Source organism: Atta cephalotes (assembly GCF_000143395.1).
Source record: "Atta cephalotes unplaced genomic scaffold scaffold00043, whole genome shotgun sequence".
NCBI classification, from domain to species: Eukaryota; Metazoa; Arthropoda; class Insecta; order Hymenoptera; family Formicidae; genus Atta; species Atta cephalotes.
In genome coordinates this window covers 1,027,204-1,045,871 of record NW_012130107.1, presented here as the reverse complement: position 1 = coordinate 1,045,871, position 18,668 = coordinate 1,027,204, and the positions used below count along the sequence as shown (strand labels likewise).

At 32.7% G+C, this 18,668-nt stretch overlaps 3 protein-coding genes across 3 annotated transcripts in view; 2 read left to right on the top strand and 1 right to left on the bottom strand.

Moving 5' to 3' along the window:
* The window catches only part of LOC105622285 (DNA-binding protein D-ETS-3-like), a 63,438-nt gene extending 58,713 nt beyond the window's left edge, over positions 1-4,725 (top strand). Inside the window, exons 4-6 of the mRNA XM_012203705.1 lie at positions 1-60; positions 3,210-3,447; positions 4,389-4,725. Coding sequence (XP_012059095.1) covers positions 1-60; positions 3,210-3,447; positions 4,389-4,725 — 635 coding nt within the window. The remainder of the gene's footprint in view (positions 61-3,209; positions 3,448-4,388) is intronic.
* A 10,163-nt stretch (positions 4,726-14,888) lies between these two features.
* On the top strand, positions 14,889-16,624 carry LOC105622284 (pyrimidodiazepine synthase-like). Its single transcript, XM_012203704.1, has 5 exons — positions 14,889-14,913; positions 14,999-15,104; positions 15,460-15,703; positions 15,802-16,023; positions 16,493-16,624. The coding sequence occupies exons 1-5, from the start codon at positions 14,889-14,891 to the stop codon at positions 16,622-16,624; spliced, it is 729 nt and encodes a 242-aa protein (XP_012059094.1).
* Positions 16,625-17,160: 536 nt separating this feature from the next.
* LOC105622283 lies at positions 17,161-17,985 on the bottom strand. The gene is made up of 2 exons (XM_012203703.1): positions 17,845-17,985; positions 17,161-17,770 (listed from the first exon to the last, which is right to left on the bottom strand). The coding sequence occupies exons 1-2, from the start codon at positions 17,872-17,874 to the stop codon at positions 17,504-17,506; spliced, it is 297 nt and encodes a 98-aa protein (XP_012059093.1). The 5' UTR covers positions 17,875-17,985; the 3' UTR covers positions 17,161-17,503.
* Between the last annotated feature and the right edge of the window lie 683 nt (positions 17,986-18,668).

Genomic DNA, 18,668 nt, shown 5'->3' with positions numbered 1-18,668 from the left:
GCTATGGAAGCAGCTTATCAAAGACAGCACTGGACACGCACAGCCATCTCAGGCAGCCTGGTATGTAGTAGGTAGATATTTTTGAGAAGTTAAAGCGTTCACTCATTTAACTCCAGCTAAAATGAATTCTAGTCAAAGATATTCGGTGAATTAATTTAATTAAAATCTCTACGTGTTAAAGTCACTAGTATAATATCGATCTCTAAAATAAAAATGATGACAAATTTTTAAGATATGAAATTTTTTATTTAGTTATCCCAAAAAATTGTTCCAAATTTCATTATAGATGATAGCGTGTAAAGTCTATCTCGGATGATCTGTATAATTTGAAACAAAATTTCGTATAGATTTTTATTTATAATTTTATGTAATTTTATATCAAACTATGTGTAAATAATTATTGTACTATCATATCTAACAATTTGCAATTTTTCTGTAATAATAAGATATGGTGCTTATTTCATAAAATAATAATCCTTATTCTCTTCATATGTGTTCTATGTTATGACAAATTATGCATTAATCTTTGTTTTGAATTACAAATTAAGTAGATCACTTGACATGGCTTAAATCAAGGACTCAGAGTACAAGGTCTCTTTTTACTTGAAAAGCAGGTTTATCTATGCGATAATCAAACAAGGTCACTGTTTCTTCGCGCGTCATCGATTCCTCAGAGTTTCGAATCGCGATGAGAAAAGAGCCTCGAATCCTTGGGCGTAGTCGCATCCCAGTATTTCTCCCATCAGTTCCCTCGTTCCCGGCAGATAAATGGGTGTACCGCGCCCCTTCCCATTATTAACTTGTAAGTGAATTACCGTTCGATCGAAAGGCGATCACTCCGGCACGCATTCAGCGGATTCATCGGGCGAAACGACCTTTGAGGTCCGGCAATTCCGAATCCGTCCCCATCATCCGCGTCTGTCCCCCTCTCATAATCGCTCGACTTGTATTTTTATGGGGTTCGTCTTGGAGTTCTCGTATCAGGACTCGTATCAGGACTCTTCTTCGTTCAGACTATCGAAATCATTAAATCGGGACCTTTAATCTCTTCGTTAAAAAATCTGTGATATTTTTTTTTATTTAAAAGAAATTGTAAGGTACTTTCACTTATACACATTAATTAGACCTATTATTAATCCACAATCTTTAACCATCTTAATTTATAATTACTGTTCATAAGAGTTCATAAATCCCCCTTTGCTGTAGATTCAGAACAAAATTATTATATAAAAAATTAATATCAAAAATGATTCATATCAAAGTTTAGAAAAATAATATTAATAACGAGAACACTAAACTTTTAAATAAATCATATTTTAACATTTTTAACGTACTTGAGAGAATTTTAATAGTAATTATTAATATGTTTATATACACAATAGCACACCGTCTTTATCACAGTTTATAACTAACGTTATCTTTATTCCATTCTTAATCTACAACAATATTCCATGTGAAAATTATATCATAATCTACAGTAATTCTATAAGTTTGCTCTCTTTTTATTATTTCTTTTTTTTCTATTGATTCTTCCAATTACGTTCATATCCTAATATTGTTATATTCATCTTGTAGTTTAACATTTGAGTAATTTAATGTTGAGTAAGGGAAATACAGACTGATATGAGTTTTCGAAAATGTTTTTGTTAATTGATTTTCTCGATTTGAGATATTAACGGAGTAACGAAAATGCTTCAAATTGTAGGAACACAGTGGCAGATTATGAATTACTTGCCATTTTAATTTTTCCTTTTTGCCAATACTATTAGGATTATTTGACTTCTTTCATCTTTTATCATTTTGACATTCTAATTTTTAATCCCCTATGACTTTTCATGTGTAATTGAATTTCATTTCTTGTAAATTATATACGACTGAAGAAAATTTGAAATTAGTTTCGCTTATTTTTGTATTTATTAATTTATTTAAATTCATTTAATATTTTATATTTTTCTTCATTTTTGCTCTTCATTAATTCTTTTCCTTCTATTATTATAATGTTATACGCTATATTTAAAAAATTCTAAAAATATTTTATATAAAATATTTGTGTTATGTTACTCATTATTTCAGACAATAAAATTCTAATTGTACTTTTAAGCAAAGCTTAGTGCCAAACTATTGCGCAATATTGCAAATAAAAATCGATATATCGAGTCGCTTGTCTAAACCTCCGAAAAGCTTAGAAGACACTCGTGTCGCCCTTTAAACCACTCCGTCGACAGTTTCTCAAATTGAAATTATTATGATCCAAATGAATTCTATTCTATTGTGAGGTTGCGATTATGTTCTTTTGTATGACTGTAGGACCCTTCATGTCTGAGCGGCGGCAAGCGTCGGTGATGACGCATTGTAAAGCTTTTAAAGGGTGATACGGGACCCTTGAAAAACAACTGTGTAATGGATAGGTATATCCTACATGAAACTGCGAAAAAGTTTATCATTTGTGCTTATTCACAGTGTGAAAACTGAATTTACGTTTATTGGTATAAATCACGCAAATATTTTGCTCTTACACATAATTAATAAATTGTAGTATTAGGAATATGATTTAGTTTTGAGGGTTTTGCAAGAGATAAGATTAATGTCAGTGTTATCGAAGACGTTTCAATCACAGCTATTATTTCTTAATACTTTAATATTACTCCATGATATTTAGCCGTTTGCTAACAATAGACGCAGTAAACATCGTCATCATTTAAAAATGAAACTTCTTAAAGAGCATTTTTCGACATGGATTGTTTTTGTTTTTTAATCAGAAGAAAATAGCGGCTGAAGTCATAGAACTCTGATAGAAACTTATGGTGATGTTCATCAATTAAGACGTGTGAATATCGGTTCTGTCGATTGAAAAGTGGTGATTTCAATGTTAACAATAAAAGGAAAATGCAGATTTGTAAACATTATTAAACAAAAATCCACTACAATTATGTCAGAACTTGTCAAAGAATTAAATGTTGATAACAGTTATTAAACGTTTACGTGATATGTTGTTTAAATAAATCAGTTTTTGAGAAAAAAAAATCCTCAAAATTACACTCCTAATAATATATTTTAAGAAAGGAGGACATACTTGACATACTTGACTAGTATCAAATTTGATCTCGTACTTGAGGATAAAATTCCCTCAAAACATATTTACTCAAGCAATCTAATAATTAAATAAATATGAAACTTGCCAAGTATTGTAAATCTCTTATGACCCACAGATCCCTATCAAATGTTCGGGGCGACGAGCAGTCGTCTCGCAAGCTCTGGTTCCGGACAGATACAGCTCTGGCAGTTTCTACTCGAGCTTTTATCGGATTCAAGTAACGCCGCGTGTATCACGTGGGAAGGAACCAATGGTGAATTCAAGTTGACCGATCCCGATGAGGTGGCGAGACGATGGGGCGAAAGAAAGTCCAAGCCTAATATGAATTACGACAAATTGTCGAGGGCCCTGAGGTGAGTTTCAGGAAAATCTCTCCCATCGCACCGCGCCGGTTCGCAACTCGCAACAACAGCGGCGCGTTTTTCTCGAATGTCAAAATGGAAAAGCCATTAACGGACCATCATTTATGTTTTGACGAAGTTTCAGAGTGAAAGTAAATTCGTTCGATACGTGAACGTTCGAACGTTTTGCGTTTGCTCGCGCGCACGTGTGTGTGTATATATATATATACATATATATATGTTGGTGTCGCGTCGGGATTCAGGGGGTGGCGAACAAGGGAGAAATTTCAATCATCGACAGTCAGACTGATGATAGACGTGGCTATTATTTTTCCATCAGATCCACTGATTATATTACACGATTGCTCTTTTTGATGTCCCTTTACTAATCGTATAAGAACTCTCTGACAAGCAAGCTCATTTTCAATGTCAAAGTTGAAGACGTTGAACTTAGAATTCAATTTTTTATCGCAAAATTTAAAAAATAATGTCAAATATATATCAATATAAGAAACAACATACACACAATATTTATGATTTTGGAAACAGCAAATAATGAACTGTCTTTGAACTTATCATTTACATAATTTATTATCGTATTATACTTATATTAAATAATTTTACTAAAATTAAAATCATGGCTTTGAAAACAATATATAAATTTTCGTTTTATTTGATAAATTTTTAAGTCATCGCGTAACGGTTAGAGTTGTCTCAATTTTCTAAGTTTGATGGCAAATCGTACATGCCAATGACAAATCTGCCAATAAGATAATAAAGCTAATGAAGAAAAGTTAAAGATTTTGGGATAGTCCCCGAAATTTAGATATGCTGTCCAATTTTTTAAGAAAAATCCACAGAAATATTAGCTTCAAGCTCCTGAAAATGTAGATCTATTATCACTCAACGTTAGAACTCATAAAATCTAAATGGAGCGTCCGGTCTGTTTGCAGGTATTATTACGACAAGAACATCATGACGAAGGTGCACGGCAAGAGGTACGCGTACAAGTTCGATTTCCAGGGACTGGCAGCCGCGACGCAGCCGGCAGCGGCCGATCCGGCGGCGTACAAATACCAGAGCGAGCTCTTCATGTCCGGTTACGGTCACGCAAAGCTGAACCTGATGCCGCCGCCGGCAGCATCGGTCTCGGTTTCCGTTCCCGGCGGTCTCTTCCAATCGGCATCGAGCTACTGGTCGACGAGCCCGGGCGCCAACTTGTATGCCGGCCATCACACGGCCTCCGGACACGTGCCACCTCATCTCGGCACCTATCCGCATTACGCATGACCCGCCGCCGAGCACTGGGGTGCTCTTGGCACACCGCGTTGAAATGTTTCTACTGAAAAAAAATGTACGGAGCCGCATCTGCCACCGTCGTCGTCACCACCGCCGTCGGCAGCATGTGAAATCGTAAATTGCGCACCACTCGGCCCCTTATCCCGCCCCCGCAAGCTCGGATCGCACATTGTTTCAGGTACTTGCACGAATCTGTCCATATCGCGTTATATTGTTTGCAACATTATCCTTTCGTAATGGATCACAAAACGATCGTCGCATTTCCAATGATTCAAATGAATGCGAGTAGCAAAGTAAGTATGACAATAAGTTTTGTAGCGTCTTTTTCTCCCGCACTTGGGGAAGTATAATTAAACATGCAATCAACATGTTGCCTCTCTTATATTCAACATTATATTGTACATTTCGTTTTGATAGTGTTCAACAACGCTCATCAATTGTTTATTTTATTTAATAAGTTATCTCTCGCCTCTGCGTCAAAAATATCATCAAGTAATACTTTTGAAAAACAGAGAATATCAATATCAAATTTCTCATAAATTTCTAATAAATTTAATGATGAAGAAATTATAAAATTTTTGAAAGACATTTGCAGAAAAAGGAGAAACAATAGCGCGTGATATTGTTTCAAAATGATACAAACATTTATTGAGTTGAAAGAACTTTCAACTGACATCTCTACCGATAGGTACATATTTCAATTGAAGAGTTTCAAGAGTGCTTCTAAACGTGGAAACATGAGATGTTTATAGTGTGTAGGAGAAGCCTACTTTGAAAGAGATAACATTAATTTAAATGAGTGAGTTACATTCGAGTCTAACTTTAAATTTTATTTGTGAACTCAACTCACTTTTTATTTGTGAACTCAGCCCATGTTTTCTGATGTACATCTGACAATTAAAAATACAAATTTTGTTACAAAAACCACTCATAGATATATTTATATTGAATTTAAAAGAAGTAAATAAAGGTATTTTCACTGACCAACTATTAATGAGTTATGTACAACAATCTAGATCACTGTCGGATCGTCAGTAGTAACATAGCTGGTATAATCGAACGTAAGTAGTAGACAATCCCGTAAGTAATAACGAACGAGTAACAGACATCCGTCATCAGCGATGCATGAAAAGAATGGCTAAAATAACTAAAATTTAGATTTACTAATAAGAAATAATTTTATTGAACCATCAAAATAATTATATAGGTCAAACTGGTTGAATATTAAAACTCGTTGCAGTATTATCATTATGAACGTTCTACATAATTATTTTGATAGTTCAACAAAATTATTTTCAGATCTGGATTCGAATTTATATCACATGCGAAAATCTGTAATATATACAGATTTTCATTATATAACTATAGTATTTTCGTATACTATAGAATTTTTATATGTGATATTTTTCGAGAAGGTCCCTATATTCAGCTAAATGTTTAAATACTTTAGCAAAGTTGTTTCTTTCATTCATTCCTTCCGTTTTTTCCGCAGAATTTATTAAAAATACATATTTTTTTTATTAAGAAAATATTTTATTTAGAAACATTTAAACAAGCTTTGTGTAATCATTAAAGTTTCCTGTTATAGAAAAATTTAATGAAGAAAAAGATTTTTCTATGCATTCAAACAACAGCTTTTTCAATTTTACTTTTTAATTTTTAATTTTTATTATTTTAATATAATATTTATATAATACAGCGATTTCTTTATTTGTTAAGTAATTAAAGCAGTAAATACGAGACATATTTACGCGAATAATATAACGTGTTTGGACAGATTAAACGAAACCGATACGGTCTTAACAAAGTGCAATACCTAAACAAGCTTAAATAAGATACCGTTGCAACTTTTCTAGTGCAATGCCTAAACAACATGTAACAATCAGTGATTATTATACGCGCCGCCATACAAAAGCGACTCTGACGTAATGATTGCACTACGGACTCTCTAATTCGCGGCCGACGGGGTGCGCTCAGAAAAGAAAAAAAAAAGATTATTGTAAGAACGTTGTACATACAGTATAATGCATTACGTTAGTACAGGGTGTGCGTCCGTGAGAAAATTCACATGAATCTGTTTACCGTTATCGTGTTGCCGTAAAGAACACACATATGCATCCTTGGATGAATTTTATCAATTCAAATGCTTGTGTTTAAGTTAAGCGTCAGTCTCTCAATGATTCTTTGCCAAATATCTTTACCAAAGAAAATTAACTCCTTTATGATTTGCAGATAGTATGTTAAGTGACAAAAAATGTAATTTAAAACTTGTTATATGTATAAACATTATTTCTTTAATATTCATTTACCATTCTTCGACATCGTTTGTCATTTTATCTAGTCATGTATTTAATGGTCTGCGTTTAGAAAAAGCAGCTTTATGATTGCTTTGAAATTCTTTAATATGATTGGTTTATATTTAGATCCAATGAAAAATTAAGGAAAAGTATTCAGGAAAAGTACATAAAGTACACAAAGTAACAATAATATAATCAATTTTGTAATTTTACACTCAACAATATAACTGTTATGTATATGTGTTACATTTATATTATTAAATGAAATTATAATATTGATGTTATGTTACTATTAGTTGATGTTTAGACAATCATTTTAAAAAATCTGACAACAGTTGTAAAACTGCTTTTTCTGCTGAATACAGCCAATGTTTATTTTATTTTATTTTATTTTATTTTTTTTTACTAAAGTGCGCATCAATCTCATTCGCCAAGATGTTAGCTAGAGAGCAAAATATATATAATCGCATGACGGTAAATTGAACATGCGAAATCGTTTGGTCCAAGGAAACATGAACTCGTACGCGAAAGGAGCTGACAAAATTCCACGAGCATCGTCAGCGTTTACATTTGGATTAAATCGGGCATGTGTACATTAAAACGCATTAAAATCTGTCGATAATGAATCACAATTTCAAACGAGATCCCGCTGCTGTTTGCTCGCAGAATGTACTCATGTTCGATTCAGACTAAAACTGATACGTGTATCATAAACTCTTTTAACTTATTTGTTATGTGAAGAAATGGGTAGAGATGCTACATAAAAACAAATCAAATGATGGGCGTGTAAGAAACGATCATCGAAGTATAATATTTGTACATTTATTCAGTCAGTATGTCGGTGCTTGCTTAAGCGTAAAAATCGCTCGTTCCTTTGATGTAATTTTACAACGAAATCACGTTAACCGTACATTCTCATCATCCGTCATCGAGAGAGGCGTAGACGATAATCAAAAAGTACAACGTTTAAGTCATATCAATTGACGGCATACGCAATCAGAATCAAACTTTCACCCCATCTTTTTTAGAAATCACATAAAATATGTGGCCTCTCTACTCATATCGAGACGAAGGATGGATTGCCGAAACCGAATTCGATCCTGAACAAAGCATAGCATTGAGATTCGTACTTTGGAAAAAATTATCATATTAAATCATTTAAATATAAATGATAACTTCTAATTTATTTCCGACAAAAAGCAACCTTACCCCTTATAGAAATTTAATTTTGCTAGTGTTAATCAATTAATCACTTATTTTCAGTATTAAAATAATGTTAACAAAATGAATGATTAATTGGCCAAATACTATCACTGAAAGAATTGGCTGAATATGACATAGCATTTTTAATTGGCTGTAGCAGCCAATTTTTGATTGCGTTAGTCTATCGAAATCTTATACCATTGCAGACAGGCTAACGCAACCAAAAATTGGCTCCTGCAGTCAACTAAAAATGTTATGCCATATTTTACCATCTAATTTGCTGCAGCAGCTAATTTTTTCTTTCAGTATAGAATTAAATTTCTACAAGGAATGAGGAAATATAATATCAGAGTGCCATTAAATACAACTTTGTTGCATTGCTTAGCATTAATGGACATTATACTAATTAAGAAAAGTTGCAGAAATTTAGACTTCTGAAGGAAAAAAAAATCATCAATTGATTTAATATTTAATCTGTTTAAAATCTGTTCATAAAAAATAATATTCTTGAATTAGATCTTATTGCAAGAACAAACGAAGATTTGATAATCTGTCTGTAGAATTGTTGTATCATAATTAAATAAAATCATTTAAAAAACGTTTTTGGCAATTAATAAAGAAATAATTTTACGGATAATATTCGTACACAAGTATTCTTCATTTAATGCTTAATTTTTTTAAAGTTGTTTTCTCCATAATAGTCGAAACAAAGTTTAATAAAAAAATTAATTTAAAAAACCTAACCCAATGAGAAATGATAATGAAATCGATGTCGAATCGATGTTGATTTGATGATTTCGATTCCATTATTATTTCTCACTAATATAACTAATATCATTTGAATGAATGGTAGCGCAAAATTCGTTCTTGGACAGGCTATTCAAATAAAAAAAAGTAAAAGAAACAAAAGAACTTGCAGTATAGGTCGTAAATACTGACTGAATGGATACTTTTCAACAAAAGACACAGGTAACACAGTATAAGACAGTAAATTATTACATCATTATTGTTTGCCAATGCTAACAGAATTAGAAAACAGAAATAAAATCATCACTATGTAACATTGTGTTATATTATCAGTATTATACTAGCGCTTGAAGATTGCATCTACAATCGTGTTTGCGTTTCTTGACCAATCAAAAAGAAAAGCTGTTGACCAACAGCCTTCCTTTCTGATTAATCGAGAAATGAAAACGTAAATACAAACGCAACCTCCAATCTAATGTGATATCAACATTACATTACAGCTGCGGTCAAAGTCTCACTATAAATGCTTTGAAGCATTTGGTTGACCAATTAGAAAAAAGAATTTTACCAATCAAAAATTACTTTAAAGCATTTGCAGCATCGCGTTAACCGTACACTTATGTCTCTTGGAAAGCACCAAATATGTAAACATTTATCTGACTCATATTTTGGTTGCTTATCACTAATATTTTCTCAATAGTCTAAATTATCTGTTGACGTATAATCTTTGAAAAGCGCGAATTTTAAAGAGCACAAATCCTCGACAGGCAACCAAGAGTTTGAAAAAATTACCCAAGTATCTTCGATATTTTATCCTGTTTAACATTCGGTGAACAATAAGGTTAAAATATATGGATACTCGGAAGCACTCGGGTAATATCTTCAAATGTAGTAAAAAACGATTTTCCTTCGTGAATATCGCAATTCTCATCGACGCGTGTCGGCAATCCTTCCCCAGAAGAAGAAAGGCGTACCTCGTGTCGGAGAGAAGCGTAACTCCTTAAGACATATACTGTACCATACTACTCATAAGTGGCCCTAAGCATTCCTAGAATAATTTTAACGATTAGCGCGGCCCCCGAGACGACCCGTGGGATCGATCGTGCAATCGGCACCGCGACGGGAAACGGTTGTTATCCAGCAGATGGTTTCCGGATCGGTCCGACGGGTCGCGAGCGCGAAAGGGCGCTCATGTAGATAGGGTGTTTTCATGTGTAGCTTAGGCGTGTAGAGAATTTAATCTTAGTGCGAGGATGCGGCGAGAAGTGAGTGTCAGAGTGGAGAGAAAGAGAGAATGAAGTAAAGGCGCGTTGCGTGCGTTATTATGTGTATTTGTGTGCAAGATACGAAGTGTACGCGTGAGCAGACATGATTTCGAGAATGGAGGTGAATAATAATAACTGCGATGATTATACGATGATGACGATGACAATGATGGATGAGTGGATGAACGAGGGATGTCTGGCACTAGCGTAGAACGCGTTAGGTTAGATAGATAAGCGATCCCCCCCTCCCTCCCCCCCTTGCCACCTTATCGAAGGCCGAAAGGACACGGTTTCTCATCACTAACTTGCGGAATCGAAGAAGACACAACGGGATAGACCTGAGAGAATCGCGGGAACCGCACCCGGGAAATCGGGGGGAGCGCTGTTGTTGTTCTTGTTGTCGTGCGCTTGTATTAAAGTCGCCATATTCTAATTAAACGTGCCGACGGAGTTGTATCAGTCGTCGGCAAAATCAATGTGACTCCCATTTCTCTATGCGTTCGCGTTTGTCTTCTTGATCGCGTACAAAAAAATGTACAGTCAAAAAAAACAAGAAAGAGAGAACCAGAAGAGTAAAACAGATAGAAGGCAACTGAAGAGGAATCGGGGAAGAGAAAAAAATGGAGCTCTATCTGGCTTCTTCCTTTTCGCTCCTCGCATGTTACGTATGTTTAAACGTGTGTGAGCAAAGAAAAAAAAGAAGAATGAGACGAAGGGAATGGCGTGGAGACACAAAGAACGGTTGCAGTGTGATGGAGGTAGAGGAGGAAGAGAACGAGGGAAGAGGAACGCGGAGGCAAGATAGGAGAAAAATAAGCCGAGGAACACACGGTAGGTCAGTCTTGGTTGCCGGCGGTTGGCGAATTGGTCGGGTTGCCATGGCGAAGAGGGCCGGGGTGTTCTCCGGGTTCGGCGGGGTCCGCCCCAACGGGAAACCCCCATTCGGGAAATTCGTGGCGTCGCTACGCCGAACCATGCCGCGGTGCCGGAGGTTTAGCTCGGCTTGGCTAATCGATTCTGCTACCAATCAGCGCCCGCGCTGTTCCTCCACATCTTCCTCCACACTTTACTCTCTATCTTTCTCCCACACAGAACACACACATAGAAAAACACACTCATACATTCTCTCTCTCTCTCCCCTCTCTCTCTTTTTCCTTGATATATGATATATATATTTTGTACACCACCACCGCTACTGCCACCCACCATTACTCCGGCTCTACCTAACAGCCACCACCCTCATAGTCCTCATACCCATTTCTCCATCATTCGTTCTACCTTTGGTGCATGTATTCTTCGACGCTGTGTTAGCGCTACCTCTACTTACGTACACGCTCTCCTTTACCAACCATCCCTTCCGTATCTCGTCCCTCGTACTATTCGAATCCAGATACAACGCGAGCGGACGCAATAATGCATCGTATCAAAGTTAAGAAGCTCGTCTTGTTTGAGCCTCGACGCGGAAAATAAGCTATCCATTTGCTCTTCATTAATCGAATCGTTCGCAGGAACAATGAGTCCCAAGGAAATCAAACTTTATGAGAGATAAACATTCGCGTTTTACGATTACTGTGAAGCATCAACTCTACCACAAACTTTGTAGAGAAAAGTGACAATTAATGTCCCTATTGCTAAATAAAATCTTGTTTCATCTTTTACTTGTGATGAAAAAATTATTAATCCTGTTGTAAAGAATAAAATTCAATATATATGTACAAAATATGCCTTAAATATTTAATATTTAATTAAATTCATTGTTTACATTTACAAATTTTAATAAAAGAGTTAATAACGATTTTAGTAGAAACTGTGACGAGCAATTTCTTTTTTACTGCAATAATTATAATATGGAATTATATAATGTTATATTGTTTTTATGATAAATCTCTGAATTCAATTCTTTTTTTAAATAAAAAAACAGTAGTTTTCAAATTGCAAACAATTGCAAGCGAAGGAATTTTGAAAATTAAACTTGAGAACAGATAGAATTAGAATATAGATATCGCATGACTCACTTAATTTCGGGCCAAGTTTATTTTACGGAGTTCAGGATTTAAGGATTATTTCTGGAGATATTTAAAATAGAACGAGGGTAATAGTTTGAATAGGCTGCTTCCTACAATATTTCCGCCACAAGAACAAAATTAAAAATGAATTAAAAAATATATCGAATATAATAAAATGAGTCGTTAAATATTAATTTCGTATTTATGATTTCTAAATTACTAAACGATTGCAAGTAAAGTTTTCAAAAACGAAATTTCAGCTCTTACAAATATTTAATACTGGAAGATACTGATTAAATTTTACAATTAAAATCATTATCAATATTAAATTCGATTTCTCTGTAAAGGAAAATCGCAAACGGATAATAGAATAAACAAATTCACTTAATTTCGCAAATCAATTTCATTTTGGGGAGTTTATTTTGAGGTTTACAATAGTTGTGATGATATCTAAAGTTAATGCTTGCGATTATCTTCGATCTTTGCTCGATATTTTCGCCATAAGAACAAATTTTATGTACTCGAGTCATCTTAAACTTAATTTTGTACATCTTACTTTTGCCTAATTTCTAATTGTTCTTTCGTCATTTATTTTTTTATCTTCTTCGTAACCAAAAAAAGTATATTCAGATAATACATTTCGATAAAACAATACATTTCAAACAAGATACTCCATATATATAAATTATAAGGAGTCTTAAAGATGTCCAGAGAACATCTAACGTTTCTAAGAATGTACCCAGGATGTTTCTCGATAATTTGCTGTGCAAGACATGTCCAAAAAAAAAAACGAGAGAACATATTTTTGAGATAAATTTTGAAATAAGATGAAAATTGCAAAGTGAGCAAATTATTAAATGTTGACCAATGAGATTATAAATATATATATAATAAATTAACTCATTTTTGTAATTTTCATCTCGTTTTCAGGAATTATAATAAAGGCCCGAGACGAGACATCCGAATGGCATCTAAAAGATGAGAAATGTCTTTTAAAGACATTTTTGTAAAATAAGGTGTCTTAAAGAGAGTTTTAGTTTTCAAAACATCTCAAAAAAACTGTCTAAAAGATCTTATGCATTTAAAACGTTCCGATTTTTTTTATTTTGTGTTGTTGGAATGTTAGATTACACATCAATGCGAATTATATAGTTTAGCTTAATGTTCTTACTTGAGATTATCCGAAGTATTTGATTCGCACGTTGCATTGAAAATATGAAGTCGAATAGCGTGTCTTGACGTGTCCGAATCTTCAAATCAATGAGTTTCAATCTGGAAACAGAGATCGGATTTGTTCTCGCGAATACTACACGAAATTTTCAAAATTTCGAATCGTCGATTCTTTCTTCGCATTTGTTTCGTAAGCCAACTCTACTGATTATTACTTTGAAAAAATACTTGAACTGCCATCTGGTAGTTCAATTCGTACTATTTGCTATTTTTATCAGCGAACTCGATCGGTATCAAAGAGGAAACTGTTATTTATCATCAGTTGCGATTCTCGTTAAAATTTCATGATTACCATCAGAATAAATTCGATTTTCTAGCCAGCGATGTTCATGATAAATATTCTTTCTTTTAAATCTTATTTTGTTATGATAACTGTATAATGAGATCAAGATGAGTTTTTTTGCTTTATTCTTATTATAAAATAATTATATAAATCTTGTCTTTTTTCCTTTTTTTAAATACCCAATTTTATAAGTATTTTCTATTATTAACGTATACTAAGAATCATTTAATTAATAACTTTTGTATACTTGTAAATTGTGTATAATAAGAAATGAAAATAATTAACTCGAACTATGTGTGTTGATGATAAAACTGAAAAAAGTATTGAAACTATTAATTATTGTATATTTATTTCTATTAAATAATATAATCATATATGAATGATAGCCTTCTTCGCCACGATAAAATTCAAAATTAATCTTAAAAAGTATACGAATATATCAAAGAATTAATGTGAATAAATTACTTACCAAGTACTAATTTCATGTCTATGCAATTATAAATATAACTGGGACTGTATTTGATTTTGTGCATGCATGATTTATCATTTATCCTTCTTTAATATTCGATGAATATAAAGATAAAAATAAATGATATTTCATACATATAAACAAAACGCATTCCGAATTATCTTAAGCCTAATTTTTCCTACTTTTGCCGAGTTCCATATTTGTTACAACTTCTTTTGCGGATGTAGTTATTCGTTTATTCGTAAACAGGTTGTAATGACTGCCGTGTTTAATGTATACGTTTTGTGTAGAGGCGCCAGTGAGCAAGTTTCAAATTCCAACTATTCTCAATTGCACTCGCAAGGTTTCTTTCCACTTCTCTCCAACGTGATGTAACTGATGTAAATACGAATAGCGATGTCATCGTCAGAAAATTATTTGAGAAAAAGGAGAAGAAATGAACGATAATGAATGTAGAAGATGCGGATGTGCACAATCATTATAATTCTCTTTCTCTCTCATATGTACGCGCGTACAGAAGACTTCGCACTGTGCACTGTCATCGATATTTATTCCTCCCTCTGGTCAGCTAACGGATTGTCAACTATGTTAAGCGTTATTTAAGACGGGTCGAAATCTTTCTGACGTGTTCGACGGCTAGATACGAGTATCAGGATGAGTGCGAAGCATTTGAGTACTGGTACTAGAGAAGTATTTTTTATGTTGCGTAAATCGAGAGATTGACAAATTTGCAAGGAACGTCTAAAAATGTGCGTTCTTTTCAGGATCGGTACCACCGCCCGTCGTGCCCGGAAAAATACGCCTGTACAGCATGCGTTTTTGTCCGTACGCGCAAAGGATTCACCTTGTGCTGGATGCTAAGCAAATTCCGTAAGTTGTGATTATGCAGCAAAACAATCGTTACTTTTAATTGTTACCTTTTTTGGCTTGAAATGGCTTAAACTTTTTGATATTTCAAAACTTTTTATTGATACATCATTTTAATATTATATATAATTTCTAAGTAATTTAGCAAATTTCTTTTTTATATGTTCTACTCCCAAGTGATATATATTAATTTAACGAAATATTCATCAATTAACAAGTAAGTGAAAGAAGCGCGAATTGCAAAGTATTTATTTTATAAAAAGAGAAAGATTGTTCTGAAAAAAATTTATAATTTAATAAATTATTTATGTGATGGAAACGTATAAAAGTAATATTTTTTTGCATTGTTTGTTTTTAGATATGATGTAGTTTATGTGAATTTAACACACAAACCTGACTGGTTGATGGAAAAGAGCCCTCTTAATAAAGTTCCTTGTATTGAACTGGAAGAAGGAGAAACATTATATGAAAGTCTAATTATCGCTGAATACCTGGATGATACATATCCTCAAAATAAACTATATCCAAATAGTTCTTTAGCAAAGGCTAAAGATAAGTTATTGATCGATAGATTTAATGCAGTGATAGCAACTATGTATAAGGTATTTGTTTTATACTGGTTCCAGAAATATTTATATATATTCTCGTCTATAACTTTTAAGTATATTCCTATAATGATCTTATTGTATTTGATTTTTAGGGATATTCGGAAACAGCACTGGTGCAAGATGTATTCAACGAGGTGTTAACTGGCTTAGAACTCTTTGATCGGGAATTGGCGAAGAGAGGGACTCCCTTTTTCGGAGGCAGCAAACCTGGTATGTTGGACTTAATGATATGGCCGTGGTGCGAAAGGGCAGATGTAATAAGAATTATAAAGGGAGAGCAATATGTCTTACCTCGAGATCGTTTCTTACGACTGGTAATTATCATTATTAGAAGTTGACATATACAGGAATGTTTCAGGACTCCTGAGATAAAATGGGATGATGGATTTTAACAAAAAAACTAACTTTTATTATAGAACATGTAGCTTCTCTGATACATTTTTTGCTGCTTGTCTAATTTGCATGTATAACATCTGAAAATAATATTAGTTCATATTCTGTGATTTTGTTTTGAAAGATAAAAAAGCATATTAAAATGATAAAAAAAGAAAAAATGTAGACTAGTATTTATCTATCAGACATTACGTGCAATATTACTATAATTGCAAACTTCACAACCGATCTGAACGAGGACATAACTTTTTAAAAATTGAAGAAGGCAGATGTTTTTGAAAAACAAAAGTGTCTTTTTTTGTTGATATTTATTGTCCCTTAAAGAGTTTGTCTCAGAGATTTTAAAATATCCCATATATCGATTGTAATACAAATTTTTATGTAATATAGCTTGAATGGAGAATTGCTATGAAAGAAGATCCTGCAGTGAGTGGCAGCTTCCTGGATGCTGAAATGCATGCCCAGTTCATGCGTAGTCGTCTAGTTGGGACACCTCAGTACGATTTAATAGCTAACAGCTAAAGAGATAATTCAGTCTATAGTCCATTTTATTTGCAATGTCTTAAAATCAAGCGATATTTCACTATTGTCGTTTCTTTCAGCGTAATAAATTACATTTTAAATTAAATTTTATACACACATATATATATATATATATATATATATATATATATATATTATATACACATAAAATTGATGTTGTGTGTAATATCTAAAACACATACTAACTAGTTTATCAAACAGAGCATTTATCTTAATTGTTATATTGGTTAACATGTGAAAATAAAATTTTTTTTACATAAAAAAGTATATATGTTTTTACATACAGGTATACATTTCTTGGGCAAGTATGGGAGTTTTTCTAATTCATCGATTAATCAATCACATTGTGCGCAAATACAAGTTTACTTCGTAAAAATATATATGCACATAATATGATTGATCAAGCAACAAATTAAAAAAACTCGCTTTATTCATTTCAAAAGTTATGCAAATTCTTGCACTTGCGTAGTACATCTAAAATATATTTATTACAATAGTATTACATATGTATATATTACATATGTATATATTTACATATATATCTTAATGATACATTACTTTTAAATAATGTTTCTACTGAAATATTTCATGGTTGGTATTCGTTACATTATTGACAATATTATTTTGTATATGACAGTGATGATTATACATGTAGCTAATTGACTAATAGTAAAAAAGATATCAAAATTAAAGTTTTTTTTTCTTTAATTTCCGCATACATTTTATAAAATAAATTCAATGTATATATTATAAAGCCTGAGACATAATTGGCAATTTGTAAATTGTGATCCTGACAGATGTACAACATATTAAAAACTTACAAAAAATAAATAAATAAATATAAATTTTTTACAGGTGTTAAATATTTCCAAAAATCAACAAATATGTTCCGTAAATAAGGAAACACACAAAGACTAAGCATGCTGCTATCATAAAGGACTTTGAGTTTTCCTTTCTTAAATTTTGCAACTCCTTTTCATTTCGTCTGAGAACTTCCTTGACTTCCTCCAGCTCGTTCTCCAATTTCTCTCGATTTTCTGTAGTGAGTAATTTCGTTTTAAGTTTTCTCTCGATTACTTCGACTCTGTATAAGGTATCTTTTAAACTCTCTTCCACATGTTCCATCTAAAACGTAGAGATTAAAATAATTTGAACTTTCAGTCGACAGATTGGATAAAAAGCAATCAGATTATCAGTACCTTCGTAATAATAGTATCATTTCGTGTCATTGTGTACAGTCGAATGTACACCTGTATCCACTTTCCACTCGGTATCACTCGCAATGAATTTCTTGACACTTGCAAAGTTGTATTTCTATCGACAAGTGTGACACATGTTGCTACATGTGAAGAAATAAACTAAAGAGAGTCAGCTGAAAATATATGTTGTACATACAGTTGAGAGTGCCATCATGCTTGAAGTTCCAAATTCCAATGTGTTCCAGCTAGCGAATGAATCGCCTCTAGATACATGTTTCTGAACTATGATTGTTGGTTCAAAAACTCGATCGTTTTAAAAAATAAGGTAATTTCTACTAAAACTCCGATTAATTTGATTGTCGATTAATTCATCGATATCTGTATCATTTTATTAACACGGAGAGAATTATGAATTTTTTATCGACACATGGAAAGAAAATAGATTAATAGAAACAAATTATACACAATTAGAATTTTACTTTATGTCTATTGATTGAATTTTATCGATTAACTGAATCGAATTTTAATTTTAATTTTATCGTTCTATAAGAACTTATATTGTGTACAAGTTTTTAATCATTCGAATTTTATGCTAAATTAATAAATATTATTGAAAATTGTAATATCTTTCTATTAACTATATCAAAACTTTAGATGATTTAATAATTGTAATTCCATTAAATATTGATTTTTTGATTTGTCTTTTTACATTATGTTTTATATTGATAAGGACAAAATTCAAAGTTTCTATTAATACTTTAAACATTGATTTACATATATTCCTACAAATCTGGATAAGGATAATAAGGAATAACTTTTATAAA

Excerpts from the sequence above, each read along its gene's own strand:
- LOC105622283 (XM_012203703.1), bottom strand. The coding sequence starts at position 17,874 with ATGACACGAAATGATACTATTATTACGAAG. Across the intron at positions 17,771-17,844 it reads ATGATACTATTATTACGAAG|ATGGAACATGTGGAAGAGAG; the intron begins GTACTGATAATC and ends TCTACGTTTTAG.
- LOC105622284 (XM_012203704.1), top strand. The coding sequence starts at position 14,889 with ATGAGTGCGAAGCATTTGAGTACTG. Across the intron at positions 14,914-14,998 it reads TGCGAAGCATTTGAGTACTG|GATCGGTACCACCGCCCGTC; the intron begins GTACTAGAGAAG and ends CGTTCTTTTCAG. Across the intron at positions 15,105-15,459 it reads CTGGATGCTAAGCAAATTCC|ATATGATGTAGTTTATGTGA; the intron begins GTAAGTTGTGAT and ends GTTTGTTTTTAG.